At 34.2% G+C, this 15,391-nt stretch overlaps 2 protein-coding genes, 1 long non-coding RNA gene and 1 pseudogene across 4 annotated transcripts; 3 read left to right on the forward strand and 1 right to left on the reverse strand.

The window, feature by feature from the left end:
• The first annotated feature begins 1,842 nt into the window (after positions 1 to 1,842).
• On the forward strand, positions 1,843 to 5,799 carry LOC106304995 (potassium transporter 9-like). 2 transcript variants are annotated; one of them, XM_013741373.1, is made up of 9 exons: positions 1,843 to 2,097; positions 2,173 to 2,398; positions 2,482 to 2,727; positions 2,955 to 3,005; positions 3,077 to 3,337; positions 3,452 to 3,623; positions 3,723 to 3,973; positions 4,665 to 5,187; positions 5,265 to 5,799. In XM_013741373.1, exons 1-9 carry the CDS (start codon positions 1,951 to 1,953, stop codon positions 5,797 to 5,799), a joined length of 2,412 nt encoding a protein of 803 aa, XP_013596827.1. In that variant the 5' UTR covers positions 1,843 to 1,950. The 2 variants fall into 2 exon arrangements, with proteins under 2 accessions (XP_013596827.1, XP_013596826.1); XM_013741372.1 differs by having other exon boundaries at positions 3,452 to 3,619; positions 3,719 to 3,973.
• A 1,374-nt stretch (positions 5,800 to 7,173) lies between these two features.
• On the forward strand, positions 7,174 to 8,994 carry LOC106304191 (uncharacterized protein At4g15970-like). The gene is made up of 3 exons (XM_013740587.1): positions 7,174 to 7,454; positions 7,568 to 7,933; positions 8,413 to 8,994. Exons 1-3 carry the CDS (start codon positions 7,224 to 7,226, stop codon positions 8,887 to 8,889), a joined length of 1,074 nt encoding a protein of 357 aa, XP_013596041.1. The 5' UTR covers positions 7,174 to 7,223; the 3' UTR covers positions 8,890 to 8,994.
• Positions 8,995 to 11,920: 2,926 nt separating this feature from the next.
• Positions 11,921 to 13,188, forward strand: LOC106305521 (annotated as a pseudogene).
• Positions 13,189 to 14,121: 933 nt separating this feature from the next.
• On the reverse strand, positions 14,122 to 15,305 carry LOC106305428. The gene is made up of 4 exons (XR_001262984.1): positions 15,097 to 15,305; positions 14,687 to 14,764; positions 14,444 to 14,572; positions 14,122 to 14,345 (listed from the first exon to the last, which is right to left on the reverse strand). It is a non-coding gene; the product is annotated as an uncharacterized LOC106305428 (long non-coding RNA).
• Between the last annotated feature and the right edge of the window lie 86 nt (positions 15,306 to 15,391).

A 15,391-nucleotide genomic window follows, 5' to 3' on the forward strand; every position in this document is an offset into this window, starting at 1 on the left:
TTGTGGAAGCTTGTACCAGACGTGTTTCACCTTCCCGTTTGACCCATTGTCTTCACAGAATCCTTCGAACATACACCACGTCATGTAATCTGGATCGATAGCAATGTCTTTATTCACTAATCCTCCCCGATACTGAAAGTCGTTATCTTTACGCTCCATAACGCCTCCATAATGTAGCCTAATCTTCATTAACCCTAGTTCACTGCAATCAAACCAAAGATTATGATTTAGAAACACAATCAAACCGAAGAAGAAGAAGAATCAAATAAAGATAAAGGGAAGGGATCGGGAATTACCTCATCTTTTCTGTCTCTCATAGAACATAGAAATCCGAGTTTAGAGAAGAAGAACAATGTTTAGAGAAGAAGAGAGTCTAGAGCAATTCGATTCTGGGGTAAATGAAATTAGGGTTTGTTCTTTTTTTGATTTGGGGCTTTTGATGAAGGAACCCGAGGATTTAACGGTTCAATCACGTGTCTAATTAAAAAATTAACGTCGTCTTGATTCTCTGTTAAACAGAGTTAACGCTGTTAGAATCGAGGTGTGAAACTTCCGAAATTCAAAAGTTGATGTATTTTTTGGGTAACGAAATTTAGTCTGTGTATTAAATGGGGAGCCTAAAAAGCTCGTGTATTAAAGTAGCAAAAGAAATTCAGTCTGGGTATTTTTAAGGAATTTTCCCTAGTTAAAAATTAGTGATATCATTTATATCAAGTGGTTCAGTTAATTGGATGGTAATCAGACGAATATTTATAGATTTAGTTTTGGAGTTAACCAATGTTATACAACAAAAGATAGTGGTACTTATGATGCGACATAAACTTAAAGATTGGAGAAAATTAACATTAATATTCTGTTAATAAATAAGACCTTTAAAACATCAAGTAAATTCTTTCCATTTACTCTATTAATTATATAATTATATTAATTATGTCGCTTGTTGTTTTGCTATTCCATGAATCTTGTATGTATTCTTACATTTCATATAAATAAAGATTAGTTGAGAAAAGAAAATATTTCATGTGCAGCGTGTGTCACAATAGTGAAAGCAAGACATAGGGTCCGATTGGTAATGGCTGTAGCTTTAAAATTTTTGCTGTAGAAAAAAATCTGTAAATTTTTTGCTGTAGAAAAAAATCTGTAAATTTTTTGCTGTGGCTTTAAATTTTATTGCTGTAGAATTTTATGAAAGCACTAAAAATTTGCTTTGAATATTTGGCTCTGCAGAGCACTTGTACAGCTGTAGGTTATTTCTAGAGCTGTGGCTTCAAAAAAAAATTTAAAGTTTGATTGCTCTGAATTTGGTGCTTTAGAAATAAATAAGGCTGTGGACAGCACCTACAGCAACTACCAATCACCCCCATAAGAGCATGATTATTGGAGAGTTTTTAGAGTGGGGTTCTTAGCGGAATATAAGAATCCGTCTCTTAAATTTTAACTAAAAAAATTTAGAATCGGCTCTTAAAACTCTTATTTAAGAACCGGCTCTTAGCTTTTTTAGTTAAAAGTTAAGAAACGGTTTCTTATATTCCGCTAAGAACCTCACTCTAAGAACCCTCCGATAATCATGCTAAAAGGCCATAAACAACCACTCTCACACGGTGCCAATAAATTATGATTTCTCCGGAATTCAAATTTTATTTTTATTCAACTCTTTAGTTTCTTCATCGTATGCCACAATCACAAATCAAAGTATATGCCAATATTTGAATAAAGAAAAAAGTATATACCAAAATAAACAAACACACAAAAAATCCTATAAAAAGGGAGTTTCGCTTTTTTTACAAGTTTGAGGTTTGTTTTCAGTTGTAGCCTACTAGCCTTCCAATTCCATGACAGAACCAGAGTTGACCAGATACTAGTTGCTCTGTAATAACTCGACTCTCTTCTTATACTCAGGCCCAAACAAAGAAAAGTTTCGACTCTGGTCTGATATCAGGATTACAAAAAATGGAGGAAACGGTAGAATCATCTGTTACAGAAGGAGAAAGCACGATTGAAAAAAGAGACAGAAAAGCTATGAGAGAATTTGAGGAGGGACTCGATCAACCCATGGATGAAGAAGCTAATATGCTCAAGAACATGAACAAAGAAAAGGTAACTACTGACTCTGTTTACTCAGTTTAAGTTTCATATAGAGAGTTTAGGTTTTTAGTTTTGTGTTTTCATCAGGGCCTATCAATGTTGATGCTACTAAGACTATCATTCCAAAGTCTAGGAATAGTTTACGGCGATCTAGGGACTTCTCCATTGTATGTGTTCTACAATACATTTCCTGATGGGATTAATGATAGTGAAGATGTGATTGGAGCTCTTTCTTTAATCATTTACTCTCTTCTGCTTATACCTCTCATCAAGTATGTGTTCATTGTCTGCAAAGCTAATGATAATGGTCAAGGTAAGCTACAAAACAAAAACAAGGTTGATCGATGTTTTCAAACCAAACCGGTTTAGTGTATACTGATGAATGTTTGTGCGCAGGTGGGACTTTAGCTATATACTCATTGCTTTGTAGGCATGCTAACGTCAATCTCATCCCGAATCAACAACGCAGCGATGAGAATCTCACGACTTATAGTCGAACTTTAGTCGCTGAAGGATCTTTTGCTGCTAAAACAAAGAAGTGGTTGGAGAGTAGACATTCAAAGAAGAGAGCCCTTCTGGTCATTGTTCTTCTAGGGACGTGTATGATGATAGGTGATGGTATCTTAACCCCAGCCATCTCTGGTAACTAAGCTCCTCCTCCTTTCTACTTCTTTAACTTGGCAAGTTTTGTCAAACTTTCAGCCAATCTTCAAAAAAATCACTAGGCGATAATTAAACGTTTTATAGGGTCATGCACATTTAGGCGCCAACTACAATTTTTTTCCGCTTATGACCGATTTGCCGCCTAGTAGACGTTTAACCCAATTTTAAGAACACTGTCCAGCTTACAAAACCTTCCTTTTTCACAGTTCTTTCAGCTACTGGTGGGATCAAAGTCAACAATCCAAAAATGAGCACCGGTAACATGTTAAATTCAAGTTTCCAGTCGGTTTAGCTTTTGCTCACTTGCTATGATCCTTTTGTTTTGCAGACATCGTTGTGTTTGTGTCTATCGTTATTTTAATTGGACTGTTCAGTATGCAACACTATGGTACAGACAAGGTTGGATGGCTCTTTGCGCCAATTGTCCTTATTTGGTTCCTCTTCATTGGAGCCACTGGTATATACAACATCTGCAAACACGACACTCGCGTTTTAAAGGCATTTTCACCAACATATATATATGTGTACTTCAGAAGACGAGGACAAGATGGTTGGATTTCTCTCGGTGGCATTCTTCTCAGCATAACAGGTAAAGCTAGCTTCAGATAATTTTTTTTTTTTTACAGCTATCTCTAAAATGTTTCTATTACCCATAACGAAAGTTAGAAACTACTTATAAAATGTTTATTGTTAAAAATTGTAGGCACAGAGGCACTATACGCAGACATTTCTTATTTCCCTTTACAAGCGATACAGCTAGCTTTTACACTTTTTGTATTCCCTTGTCTACTTCTAGCATACTGCGGACAAGCTGCGTATCTTGTGAACCACAAGGAACACTACAAAGACGCCTTCTATGCATCTATCCCGGGTTTGTCCTAGACCTTTTCCAAAAGCTTTACAAGTCTTGAAGTCATACATAGTGTGCTTTTTCAGAACACTGAAACTCTCTTTTGCTTTGGCCCCATAGAAAGCGTATATTGGCCGATGTTAATAGTGGCGACCGGAGCTGCAATCGTTGGGAGCCAAGCTACCATATCAGGGACTTATTCACTGATCAAACAGGCTGTGTCTCATGGGTGTTTCCCTCGAGTTAAAATTGTTCACACTTCAAAGAAGTTCCTTTCTCAGATATATTGCCCTGATATTAACTGGATACTCATGATTGGTTGCATCGCCGTCACTGCGAGTTTCAAGAACCAAATAGATATCGGCAATGCATATGGTAAGTATTAAGTTAGATGATTTACCAACCTATAATTAATTGGTAGTAAGTGACCTAATCCATATCTTTTATATATTATTTAAGATCTCTTGCAACTTCCTACGTGGAGTTGTGCCTCTAATATGCCATTTCGATCGATATTATGGCTCTTTGACCATTTATCTCATAATATTTGATCAAATTTAGTGGACCAACTTTAGGCATGATGACTTATGGATCGGATTAGAAAGTATGGATTGAGCTCTGATACCCTATTAAATTAGATTAACTTCAAACCTAAAACTATTTATGATAAGTACATTGTCTCATCTCTTTATATATTATTTAGCATCCTTTCTAACTTCTGAGATTTTGGATTTTGTCTCTAATATGTCTCTCTCTAGATAATGTATCTTTAATCCTTAATCTTGAAATGTTTGGGCAAAGATCGATGAGTCTAGTTTAGCTTGGTCAATTATAGTTCGATTAGACTGAGCGTTAATACTATATTAAATTAGATGAGTTTACAACCGAAAACCAACTGGTATAAATGGATTGGTACATATCTCTTACATGTTAGCTAAATCCTTCTAACTTCTAATGTAGGACTTTTGTTCCTAACTTAATAGTAAGATGTACATGAATAGAGGTCGGTATTTTGGTTAGATTTTGAGCATTTGTTTGACCCTTTTGGTATCTTGGTGAATATTAGGGACTGCGGTTATGGTCGTGATGATTGTGACCACATTACTGATGGTGCTGACCATGCTTCTCGTGTGGAGGTGCCACTGGATCCTTGTCCTTATATTCGCCGTTCTCTCGCTAGTAGTAGAACTGTCTTATTTCTCGGCTGTGCTCCTAAAGGTCAATGAAGGAGGATGGGTTCCGCTCATCATAGCAGCATTCTCTCTTCTGGTAATGTTTGTTTGGAATTACGTAACAGTCAAGAAATATGAGTTTGAAGTGTATAGCAAAGTTTCCATGAGTTGGATCCTCGGTCTCGGTCCCAGCCTTGGGCTTGTACGTGTCCCTGGGATCGGGTTAGTCCACACGGAACTAGCGAGTGGTGTCCCTCACATCTTCTCTCATTTCATCACAAACCTCCCCGCGATCCACTCTGTCGTAGTCTTTGTATGCGTCAAGAACCTCCCCGTCTATACTATTCCTGAAGAAGAGAGGTTTATGGTGAAGAGAATCGGACCAAAGACATTCCGAATGTTCCGCTGCGTAGCCAGGTACTGTCCTTTCTTCTTCTCAGTTCTTTAGACAAAGAGGTTTAAGACCGTTGAAATAACTAATATAAATGTTATAGGTATGGTTACAAAGATCTACATAGGAAAGACGACAACTTCGAAAACCAACTGTTCGATAACCTCTTCTCTTTCATCCAAACTGAAACAATGATGGAGTCATATTCAAACTATAGCAACAGCGCGTATTACGTCAACCATACACACGTGTCCAGAGATGAACTGATCTGTAACAACAACAACTACGACAACAACAATAACAACATGGTTGTGTTCTCATCGATGTTCGACACGATAATTCCACCTGATTCACCGCATAGTGCAATGAGTTTCAGTGAGAACTACATAGTGGAGGAAGAGGAGGAGGAGGAGGAGGGTGAGGATGAGTTGGAGTTTTTAAAGACTTGTAAAGAGACAGGGGTTGTCCATATCATGGGAAACACCGTGGTGAAGGCAAGAAAAGGATCATTGCTTCCAAAGAAGATAGCCATTGACTATGTTTATCGGTTTCTTGCTAAGATGTGTAGGGCGAATAGTGCTATCTTACATGTTCCTCATGAAACCCTTTTGAACGTTGGACAAGTCTATTATGTTTAGCTTTTTTTTTTTTTTTGTAAACAACTGCTGATAAAAGGGTAATAAAGGAGACCAATCACAACTTCACAAGACTAGACCATGGAAACTGTTGTGTCATTGGTCACGTTGAAGTTCTTTATAAAGATGAATCTTTGCGTTTATTAGAAGTCTTGACGCAGTCCCAAGAACCAAGATTCAACAGATGGCTAGATTAGCATTGTGGACTTACTATATGACAATATAATAATATACTTGATAATGATATTTTACAAATAAAGGCCATCACGATGATCCAATCACTTAGAACCAAGAGCCCGTCAAGGAAGCTATAATTTGATTTTATCTTCTTTATTGGGCAATTTGGGATTTAATTCTTCTTTATTAGCCACCAAAGCTTGGAACTCAATAAAACAATTTAGAAGTACTACATTTGACCAGCGGAACAATAGCAACGATTATACTACAAAATGCCATTTAATTCGAGGATTTCTTTTTTAGACGCCGTAGCAAATTATTGACCTAACATTCAAAGCTTACACGTAATTACTGTTTTTACTAAATACTTCAATTAAGTTTTTTTTTCTCATTCACATCTACTTTTGCTTTTTCGGGATTTCTTGATGGAGATATCCGAACGACTAAGGGCAGGATTATCGGGGGAGAGGGAGGAGTTTTTAGTGGGTTTTTAAGGGGAGGGACACAAAAAGAAAAAAATGGATTGCAGAAAAGCCAGAATAAGAATAGCTGTTGGCTGGTTTTTTGCACTGTTCGCGGATCCCACTGACACGTGACGGCCCGCGATTAGTTGGGTTTTTTTTTTATTCAGACAAAAAAAATTAAAAAACCCATTTGGTTTTCAGCGTTAATCATGATCTAACAAAATTGCTTGCCCTGAATGTAATTATATGCCCATGCTGGACTGACGATAGACTCACGTCCTCTTACCACTCTCCATTGATTAAGGCATAACAAATTCGATCCCAAATTGACAATTCTTGATAAGTATTAGAATCCAAAAGTGATGTCTACCATTAGTTTGGTAGTATCCTAGAAAAGAGAAGTTTGGTGATGTAAGCCCAATATTTGTATTATTAGCCAGTAAGCTATCAACTTCAGTCCCTGGTCAAATCATTGTTCTGAAGTTTCATGACGTTAATGTATCTATATATTTTTATAAAAAGAGAAGTAATATTCCAATGACCGTTTCTCATCCGCCAAATCAATCATCTCTCGGGATCATTTCATGTTTCTACACTTGTCTCATCATCTGATTAGTATAATAGCAAAATTTCACAATTTAAAATTCCTACAACGATTCATAAAAAAAAACTGACATAAATAAATGCATTACGTAATAAAATAATATAAAACGACGTCCTTTATAAGAACCGACAAAATAAACAGAGAAGAAAAGTGAGAAACGCTTAAAACCTTTTCAAGAATACATGAACTCTTCCTCTTCCTCCTCCCCTAGTTCCACTTCAAAGTTTCTTGATTTGGGATCTGCGATCGGACAAAAGGAAGTGAAGAAAATTTTGGTCTTGTTTCTCGGCTTAGCTGCTTCATGTCTACTTCTTTACAAAACAGCTTATCCTCTTCCTCAAGAGCTCCAGGTCAACAATCTCACCTCTCCTCGTCCTTTGCTCGATCACCCCTCTTCGTCTTCTCCACAAACAGTAAGCTGTTAATACTCATGCTGTCATGCATATGTCTCAATCTGTGCTCTGTCCGGAATGGTTTGATTTTTTTTGGAATCTTTAATCAGAAACGTGTTTCTTGTTTCTTTCAGAGATCAAAGTCAATCAGTTTTAGAGAAGTTCTGGAGAATGCGTCCACAGAAAATCGAACAGTTATCGTAACTACGTTGAATCAAGCGTGGGCAGAGCCGAACTCTCTGTTCGATTTGTTTCTTGAAAGCTTTCGTATCGGACAAGGAACACAGAAGCTACTTCAACACGTGGTTGTTGTTTGCTTGGATCCCAAGGCATTTGATCGGTGCTCACAACTTCACCCTAATTGCTACTATTTAGAAACCTCAGGAACTGATTTCTCCGGCGAGAAACTGTTTGCTACTCCTGATTACCTCAAAATGATGTGGAGGAGAATCGAGCTTCTCACACAAGTGCTTGAAATGGGATTTAACTTCATCTTCACGGTACTCATCTTAATCACCCTTTACAAATCTTTGTTCTTTAAAAATCTTTTGGATCAATCTACGAACAAGAAAATCTATTTGTAGATAACTTACGGTTACGGTTGTCTTAGAGGATGTAAGTTACATTTGCATTAGCATAGGACCCATATAAAAGTTAACATAAATTATCTATATTTTCAATTCCAAGGTTTTAAGAAAATTAGTTACACATAATGTATTGTCTGAATTTAATACATAAGGCCCTACGCAATTAAAAAAAATATCACAGCTAATATTACATCTACCTAACTAATGCATGGTAGTCCATTAATAATTGAAGAGTTCACAGTAAATAAATTAAACGCAAAATTATTGTCCAAGTGTGAATTTTAGAAAAATAAAGTACAACCATATGTGTGAATAGTAAATGCTACATTTGATATAAGAAATTCAATTAAACAAAACGATGTTAACTTTGAAAATCTCCTATATATATTTAGGATGCAGATATAATGTGGCTTAGAGATCCATTTCCTCGGCTATATCCAGATGGGGATTTTCAGATGGCGTGTGATCGATTCTTCGGTGATCCTTATGACTCAGACAATTGGGTAAACGGAGGCTTCACTTACGTGAAATCAAACCACAGAAGCATTGAGTTCTACAAGTTTTGGTACAAATCTCGTCTAGATTATCCAGAGTTACATGACCAAGATGTGTTCAACAAGATCAAACACGAGGCTATAGTCTCAGAGATTGGGATCCAGATGAGATTCTTTGACACGGTTTACTTTGGTGGGTTTTGTCAGACGAGCAGAGACATAAACTTGGTGTGTACGATGCATGCTAATTGTTGTATTGGATTAGAGAAGAAGCTTCATGATCTTAATCTCGTTCTTGATGACTGGCGAAAATATTTGTCTTTATCTGAACAAGTTATGAATACGACTTGGAGTGTTCCTACGAAGTGTTTGTGAATTGAAAGACTTGAATTCAGTTTGAGGGGCAACTTTGTTGTTTAATTTGTGTAAAGCATAAAGCTTTCAAAAATGAATAATTGTGTTTAAAGAAATAATCTTATCTTTATTTTCATCTTTGGTAAAAGCTATATTAGTCAAGAATCAAAGAAAGAGTCAAGAATCATCTATCGGTTCCGATTGGTGACACGTGGACTTAGAGTTGATTTACAATAAAAGTTATAACTCGATGTAATTTGCAGTAAAAACTATGTGGTAGAAACTGTAGATTTATGTAGTGAAATCGCAGTAAAAATAATATGAATTACAAATATTTTGTAATTATTGACTGGTAACGTTTTTGATGTATAAGTTGCAGTATATATATCAATAATAATAACATTTAACAATAATAGCTTAACATGTTAACAAAAAAATTAGCAATAATAATTAAATTTATTATAAAATTGATTAAATTTAAAATATATTAAACTAAATAAATTAAATTTAACTAAATTAAGGAAATACAGTAATATAATTATGTAAATATTCTACCAAAATGTACATATATATTTACATATAATTTAATGTATGTAAAAACCTTTAGTTACCAAATAGATTTAGCAATTAAATTATAGAAATAATATTAGATAGTTTAAATATAACTAGTAACTAGTAAACATCTATATAAAAGAAATGTTCACGTGAGAACTATGAATGCTTCTTAAAAAAATTGTTGAAGTTCAAAAAGTAACCGTATGATAACTGACATACAACCAAAAAAAAACTAATTCAACTTCTAATACATGGCATTTTGTTTGATGTTGAGTTAGAGCATCTCCAAAAGCTCCCTTATAACTTCAAATATAAGGTTTTGTGCACTCCAAAAACAATCTTAAAACTTTAAATTTTAAGGTTTTGTACAGTGAAACCTCAATATAAGGTTTCACTGTACAAAACCTTATATTCAAGGTTCTTTACTTTTCTAGTCTTTTTACTTATCTAACTTTCAAATAATGTTAATAACTTTTATTGTTTAATCATTTTAGTCCTTTTTAATACAAAATATTTAAGTAATACTACAACAAATATAATACAAAGACTAAATAATGTTATTACATGATATAATAACAGCGTGTATTATTATGCATAACATGATTATTGAAGATGAATGTGATATGAAAATACTTTAATTGATTATATATGGGAGCATTGTGAAAGTAATTATAATGAATAATTATGTAATTTATTTAAATTAAATGAATAATTTTGTATGTTTTTATTTACATACAATATTTTACTATAATATAATATTTTATTTATTAATTTTGTTTATAATACTTTTGTTGTATATTTTATAGTTATTGTAAAAGATTTATGCTTTTAGTTAAGTTTTATCAAACATAAGGACTATTATATAAAATACAAAAATTTAAGGTTTAATATAAAGTTTTGCTTTCGGAGAGAAACACTCTCAAACCTTATGTTTGAAGTTTTGCCAAAATTTAAAATAAATGGGCTTTTGGAGATGCTCTTAAAGCTTGAGTTATCAATTTTTTCAAAGAGTTAACTCAAAATTGTAACTCATATATAATACATTATAACTCAAACACTAACTAAAAGAATTAAAAATAACTCATGAATAGTAACATTTTTGAATTATGACTCTAACTCAAACTTAATCAATGGTAACTCATGTTACCAATCAATATAGTCTCCTCCCAGATATTGAAATTCGAACTTGTGCTCAGTAACTTTAATTTTTTTGTGAGATTCGTAAATCAACTCTACTAGCCATCTATTACGGCGTATTTGGCCTTATTGTTAGTACAAAATTTATCCTACCTTGAGATTTAAGTACAAACTTGTTGTACGTAATGTCTCTCCAAGAGCTTACAAACTGAAAATTAAAAATTTGATACATGTCATTTGTATAAACGGAAATCCAGTAAAATTTACAATGATTCGTTGGATTATAATTGTAGATTTTTTTTTGTAAAGTTTTGTATGCACCAATATTCGTTATGGCTGTATGATTTTGTATGTGACTGTTTTAAAATTAGAGAATGATCGGTAACTAATTGATATGTGCTGTTAATTATTTATTTAATAAAAAATAAAATCTAGTATAAAATATAATTTCATTTATAATATTAGTTATCTTATATTCATATAAAATTTTGTTTAATAATGTGGTACTGTTAAGATATATTTATAAAAATAATATATATTTAACTAATTTTGCTATTGGTATATGATAATTTGAATTTTTATACCATAAATTAAATATATGTAACAACAAAAATTATAATAACAAATAAATATTTTTTTTTGCTACGGCACTTGTAAAGCAAGGAATTAGGGCTGTCAGAGATAATGAATCTACAAGACTGCAACCATTCTATTTTTTGTTAGTTTGGGTTGTGAGTGTTTTAAGGAAAAGCTTGATTGGTTTAAGTTTGTGTATGTGAACAAAGGCTGTAAAATACAACAATTATTCCTTTAGTTGAATATCGTGATATATTTTGAATATTTAAAAAGATAATGAACTATTTCTACTGGTGTATTTAATTGCATCAAACAAATCATTATCGTTTTAAGAAATAGAATAAAATTTAAACGAAATATTAGAAGTCCATTGTGATTTGTTCAAAATGAGGCTGCCAAGTTATCCGGTTTACTTTTTATATTATTTTGGAAAATTATTGCTTGGTTTCTTGAGATTGAGAAAACAATCTTTTACTAAGATCAAGTTATTACTATTCTTGCGAAGCAAGTAATTGATCTCTTTGAGTATTTTACTATATACAAAGTAAAATTGGAAGAATTATATAAATAAAAATATGAACTTGTGAAATAATTAACTAAATAAAGAAAAACCTAAAATCCTTAATATCTTATGTTTATCAATAGCTTTTTGTTTTGTCTTTTTTTTTCCAAAATCAATACATAAATTATTTTGATTATATCATGTAATTAGATACCAAAAAGCAGACACCCATTAATGTTTTCTATCACAAAGTCACAAACAATATTGTGTGATACTAAAAATATGCCTTTTTCTTTTGACCTAGCAGTCACCTTACAACGGGAGGCACGTAGAATGAAGAGGAGGTCGAAGAGAATAAGGAGAAGACAAAGCGACATATGCAGGAGCCACGAACCGTGGCAGGAGTTTCCTTCTGATCTCGTGATAGAGATTCTCACGAGACTCCCTGCTAAATCCCTTATGAGGCTCAAATCCGTCTCTAAGCTCTGGTCAACCTTGATTTGTTCCCAATATTTCACCAACCTTTCATCAGCGCCACGTATATACATGTGGCTGGGCTTCGACAAAGAGAAGATATTAGTATCATCGTCATCTTCTCCTGACTTGGACGGTTCTTTTGTAGTTGACCAAGATTTGACAATCTCAGCGATGAAAGGCTACTCCGTCTCTCATGTTTACCGCGGTTTGATGTGCTTTACAAAAGGCACAAATGCACAAATATATAACAGTACCACTAAGAAACTTGTCGTCTTACCTGACATAGAGGAATCCAACATCATAGCAAAAGATCACAAGTTTAATAAGATCATATACCATATATCGCACACGACCCTGTTCATGATCAATATAAAGTGGTTTGCATAGTTTCAAGACTCAAAGTTGTAAAGCTCTTGCTAGAGCATTGGGTCTTCACACTAGGAGGAGGTGTATCAAGTCGATGGAGAAAGATTCCATGCACATGTCCACCACATAGCCCTTTCACACGAGGATTGACTATCAATGGGAGTATGTATTACCTAGCTTTGGTTCCTAATTCGATTAAACCCCTGTTTGTGAGATTCGATATTAGTTCTGAAAAACTCAGTGTGCTCCAAAAACCTGAAGATGCCTTTTGGTGTCGGTATTATTATACTGAGATTATAGAATACGATGGAAGAATAGCTATTTTAGACCATGCCGATCTTGTACATGACGGTGTGATGGATCTATGGGTAAGGGAAGATGAAGAGAAGAATAGGTGGTCAAGGATGAAGCGGGTGTTGCATCCTTCTCAAATGAATATGATAAAAACGCATATAGTCCATAACATGAGTTTGAGGGTACAAGGTACAACTAGAAACGGTGACGTTATCTTGGTTCCTCAACATATATTTCGTACTGGACCCGACCAGTTTAACGTTTTACCTCAAGTTACAACTCATTTCTACGTGTTTCTTTACAATCTACAAAAGAACCATTTTAGAAAAGTTGAAATCAAATCCAACCGCTACAACACCAAAAGATGGGACGTTGTTGGATTTGACGATATTGAGAACTTAATGTATCTCTGATCGCTTTGTGCGTGTGTGTTTTATTTTTTATTTTATATGTTTATGCAATCATTTTATTTAGTTTTGTTTGGATGTTTTGCTCAACTAAAGTTTTTTTTAAAATGAAATGCAGTTGTGTCTTTCATAAAGGCTTTATCAATGTTTGATGTTTCGGCTTATCAATGTTTGATGTTTCTTTCTCTCTCCCTTTTCAAACCTTCCAATCACTGGGAAACAAAATTTATTTTCTTCTTTGCATATTCGAAAACAATTTGATTTACTTTAGATCTGATACAAGTTACATAAATATGATATAAGCTAACATAAGAGATCAAGCGAGTTTCCGATTCAAGTCATGCAATACAATTACGAGCCCACAGTCGAGGTCACTTGAGTTTTGTTTCTGATATGGTGTCTTTGGGAATTTGATGACAATTATATACTGTGATTTTATAGGTGTTCAAGTTTAGAAATAAAAAAAGCATTTGGTTTGATGACATAAACGAACATGTGAACATGTAAAAAAAAACTGTTCAATTATCCATGTAAGAAGTACGAGTGAAGGCTCAGCTGGTACAGGAAACACTGAGAGCATCATTAACGGGAGTCTATTGATGAGTCTCTCGTCCAATAAACAATTAGAAAAAGTTAAAGTAAGAGAAAGATAACAAATTTAGAACAAATAGGTGAGGTAAGACCAACTCCATTGGTTCTTAAAATGGGTTCTTAAAATTAATTTTATAGTTAATTGTGTACTTTATGAAGTTTAGAACCTCTATTAATGTAATTAGTTGTGTGAAGGTCCAATGGAAGAATCCTTATGAGGTTCTTAAATATTTTTTTTAGAAATTAAACTATTAAACTTAAATATTACAAAACTTATAAATTATTGGATTTCATAACATTTAAACCAACATGACATAAAAACATATGAAAAATAGAAATACAAATTTATAAGTAGAAAGCCATCCAATGAGCTTGTAGTTGGATTCCTAGGCTGGCTTTGGGTATTATTATCATCCTCTTCTTCATTACTATCAAGACTCTCTTCATCTTCGGGTTGAGAATCGTTGTCTCCTTTAGCACAGACTTGGACTTTCATGTGGGGAGGCAAACTTGGAGAAACACCGCTGTGGTGCGCATACTTTGATGAGAAATAGTTGACTGTCAGGTTCAAGCTGGTCACCAAGACACAGAGAGAGAGATATAAGTTATGTCGGTAGTTATAACGGATACAGCAGCATAAACAACAACAAGAAGCTTTATCTTTCTTTACCTATTCCAAGCTGGAAGAGTTAGCATTGTGTATGCAAGCTTGATCTTGCGTGCAAGTCCAGAGAAGGACTTGAAAGCAGCAGCAGCTTCTCGTACTGCACGCTCTCGGATGCTGCCACGCCCACTCAAACTGCAACACGAGACAAGAAAGCAAGGAGCTTTAGCCAGGAATTGGTGATTATTATTTTAAAGTTTGAAGCTTGGGGGTATCGAAGATCAAAAACTTTAGATGACAAAAGAGTACCTTTGGTCCCTTAACAGCAAGATGGTCTCCAACACACATCTCCCTGAAATGATGAGACATCCTTCCTTGCGGATACATCTAGCTTCACAATGTTAAACATGGTTCCGTTTTTCTTTATTTTGCAGAGAGTTGAGAGACAACACATTTTGATTTAGTTTTTAAAATGAAGAAACCAGAACATCATCTGAAATATTAATACCTCTAACTACGTTCTTGTCTAAAGGTAGACCCGCTACAATACCATGTTCAAAATTCAGGAACAATGATAAGATTTAGACAAAAATTCAAGACCAAGTTTGATCCTTTTTTAACATGTAGCTTCAAAGAGTAAACGCTAAAAACAAAGGCAGATCAAACTCAACAGCTAGAAAATGATTAAATCCCAGGAGCTAAAACGAAAATGAAAATACCTGCATGTTGAAGGATGAACTGATAATCCCTAGAAGCAAGATAACAGATGCTAAGTAGAGCATGATATGATTATTAGCCATGAATCTCCGTCTTCTGCCTGATACAAAAAAAATCCAGAATCAAACAATGATTAGGGTTTACGGATTGATTACCGAACGGCGATTCAGTGAGGAGAGGTGATTTCAATTCCAACGAGGAGATTCACAAGATTCAAATCAACACATAAACTCAAAGAATTCAAACACAGATTTGGAGAAGGAGAGCAAAACCGATGAGAAAGAGAGAGACAGAGAG

Source organism: Brassica oleracea, chromosome C7, assembly GCF_000695525.1.
Source record: "Brassica oleracea var. oleracea cultivar TO1000 chromosome C7, BOL, whole genome shotgun sequence".
NCBI classification, from domain to species: Eukaryota; Viridiplantae; Streptophyta; class Magnoliopsida; order Brassicales; family Brassicaceae; genus Brassica; species Brassica oleracea.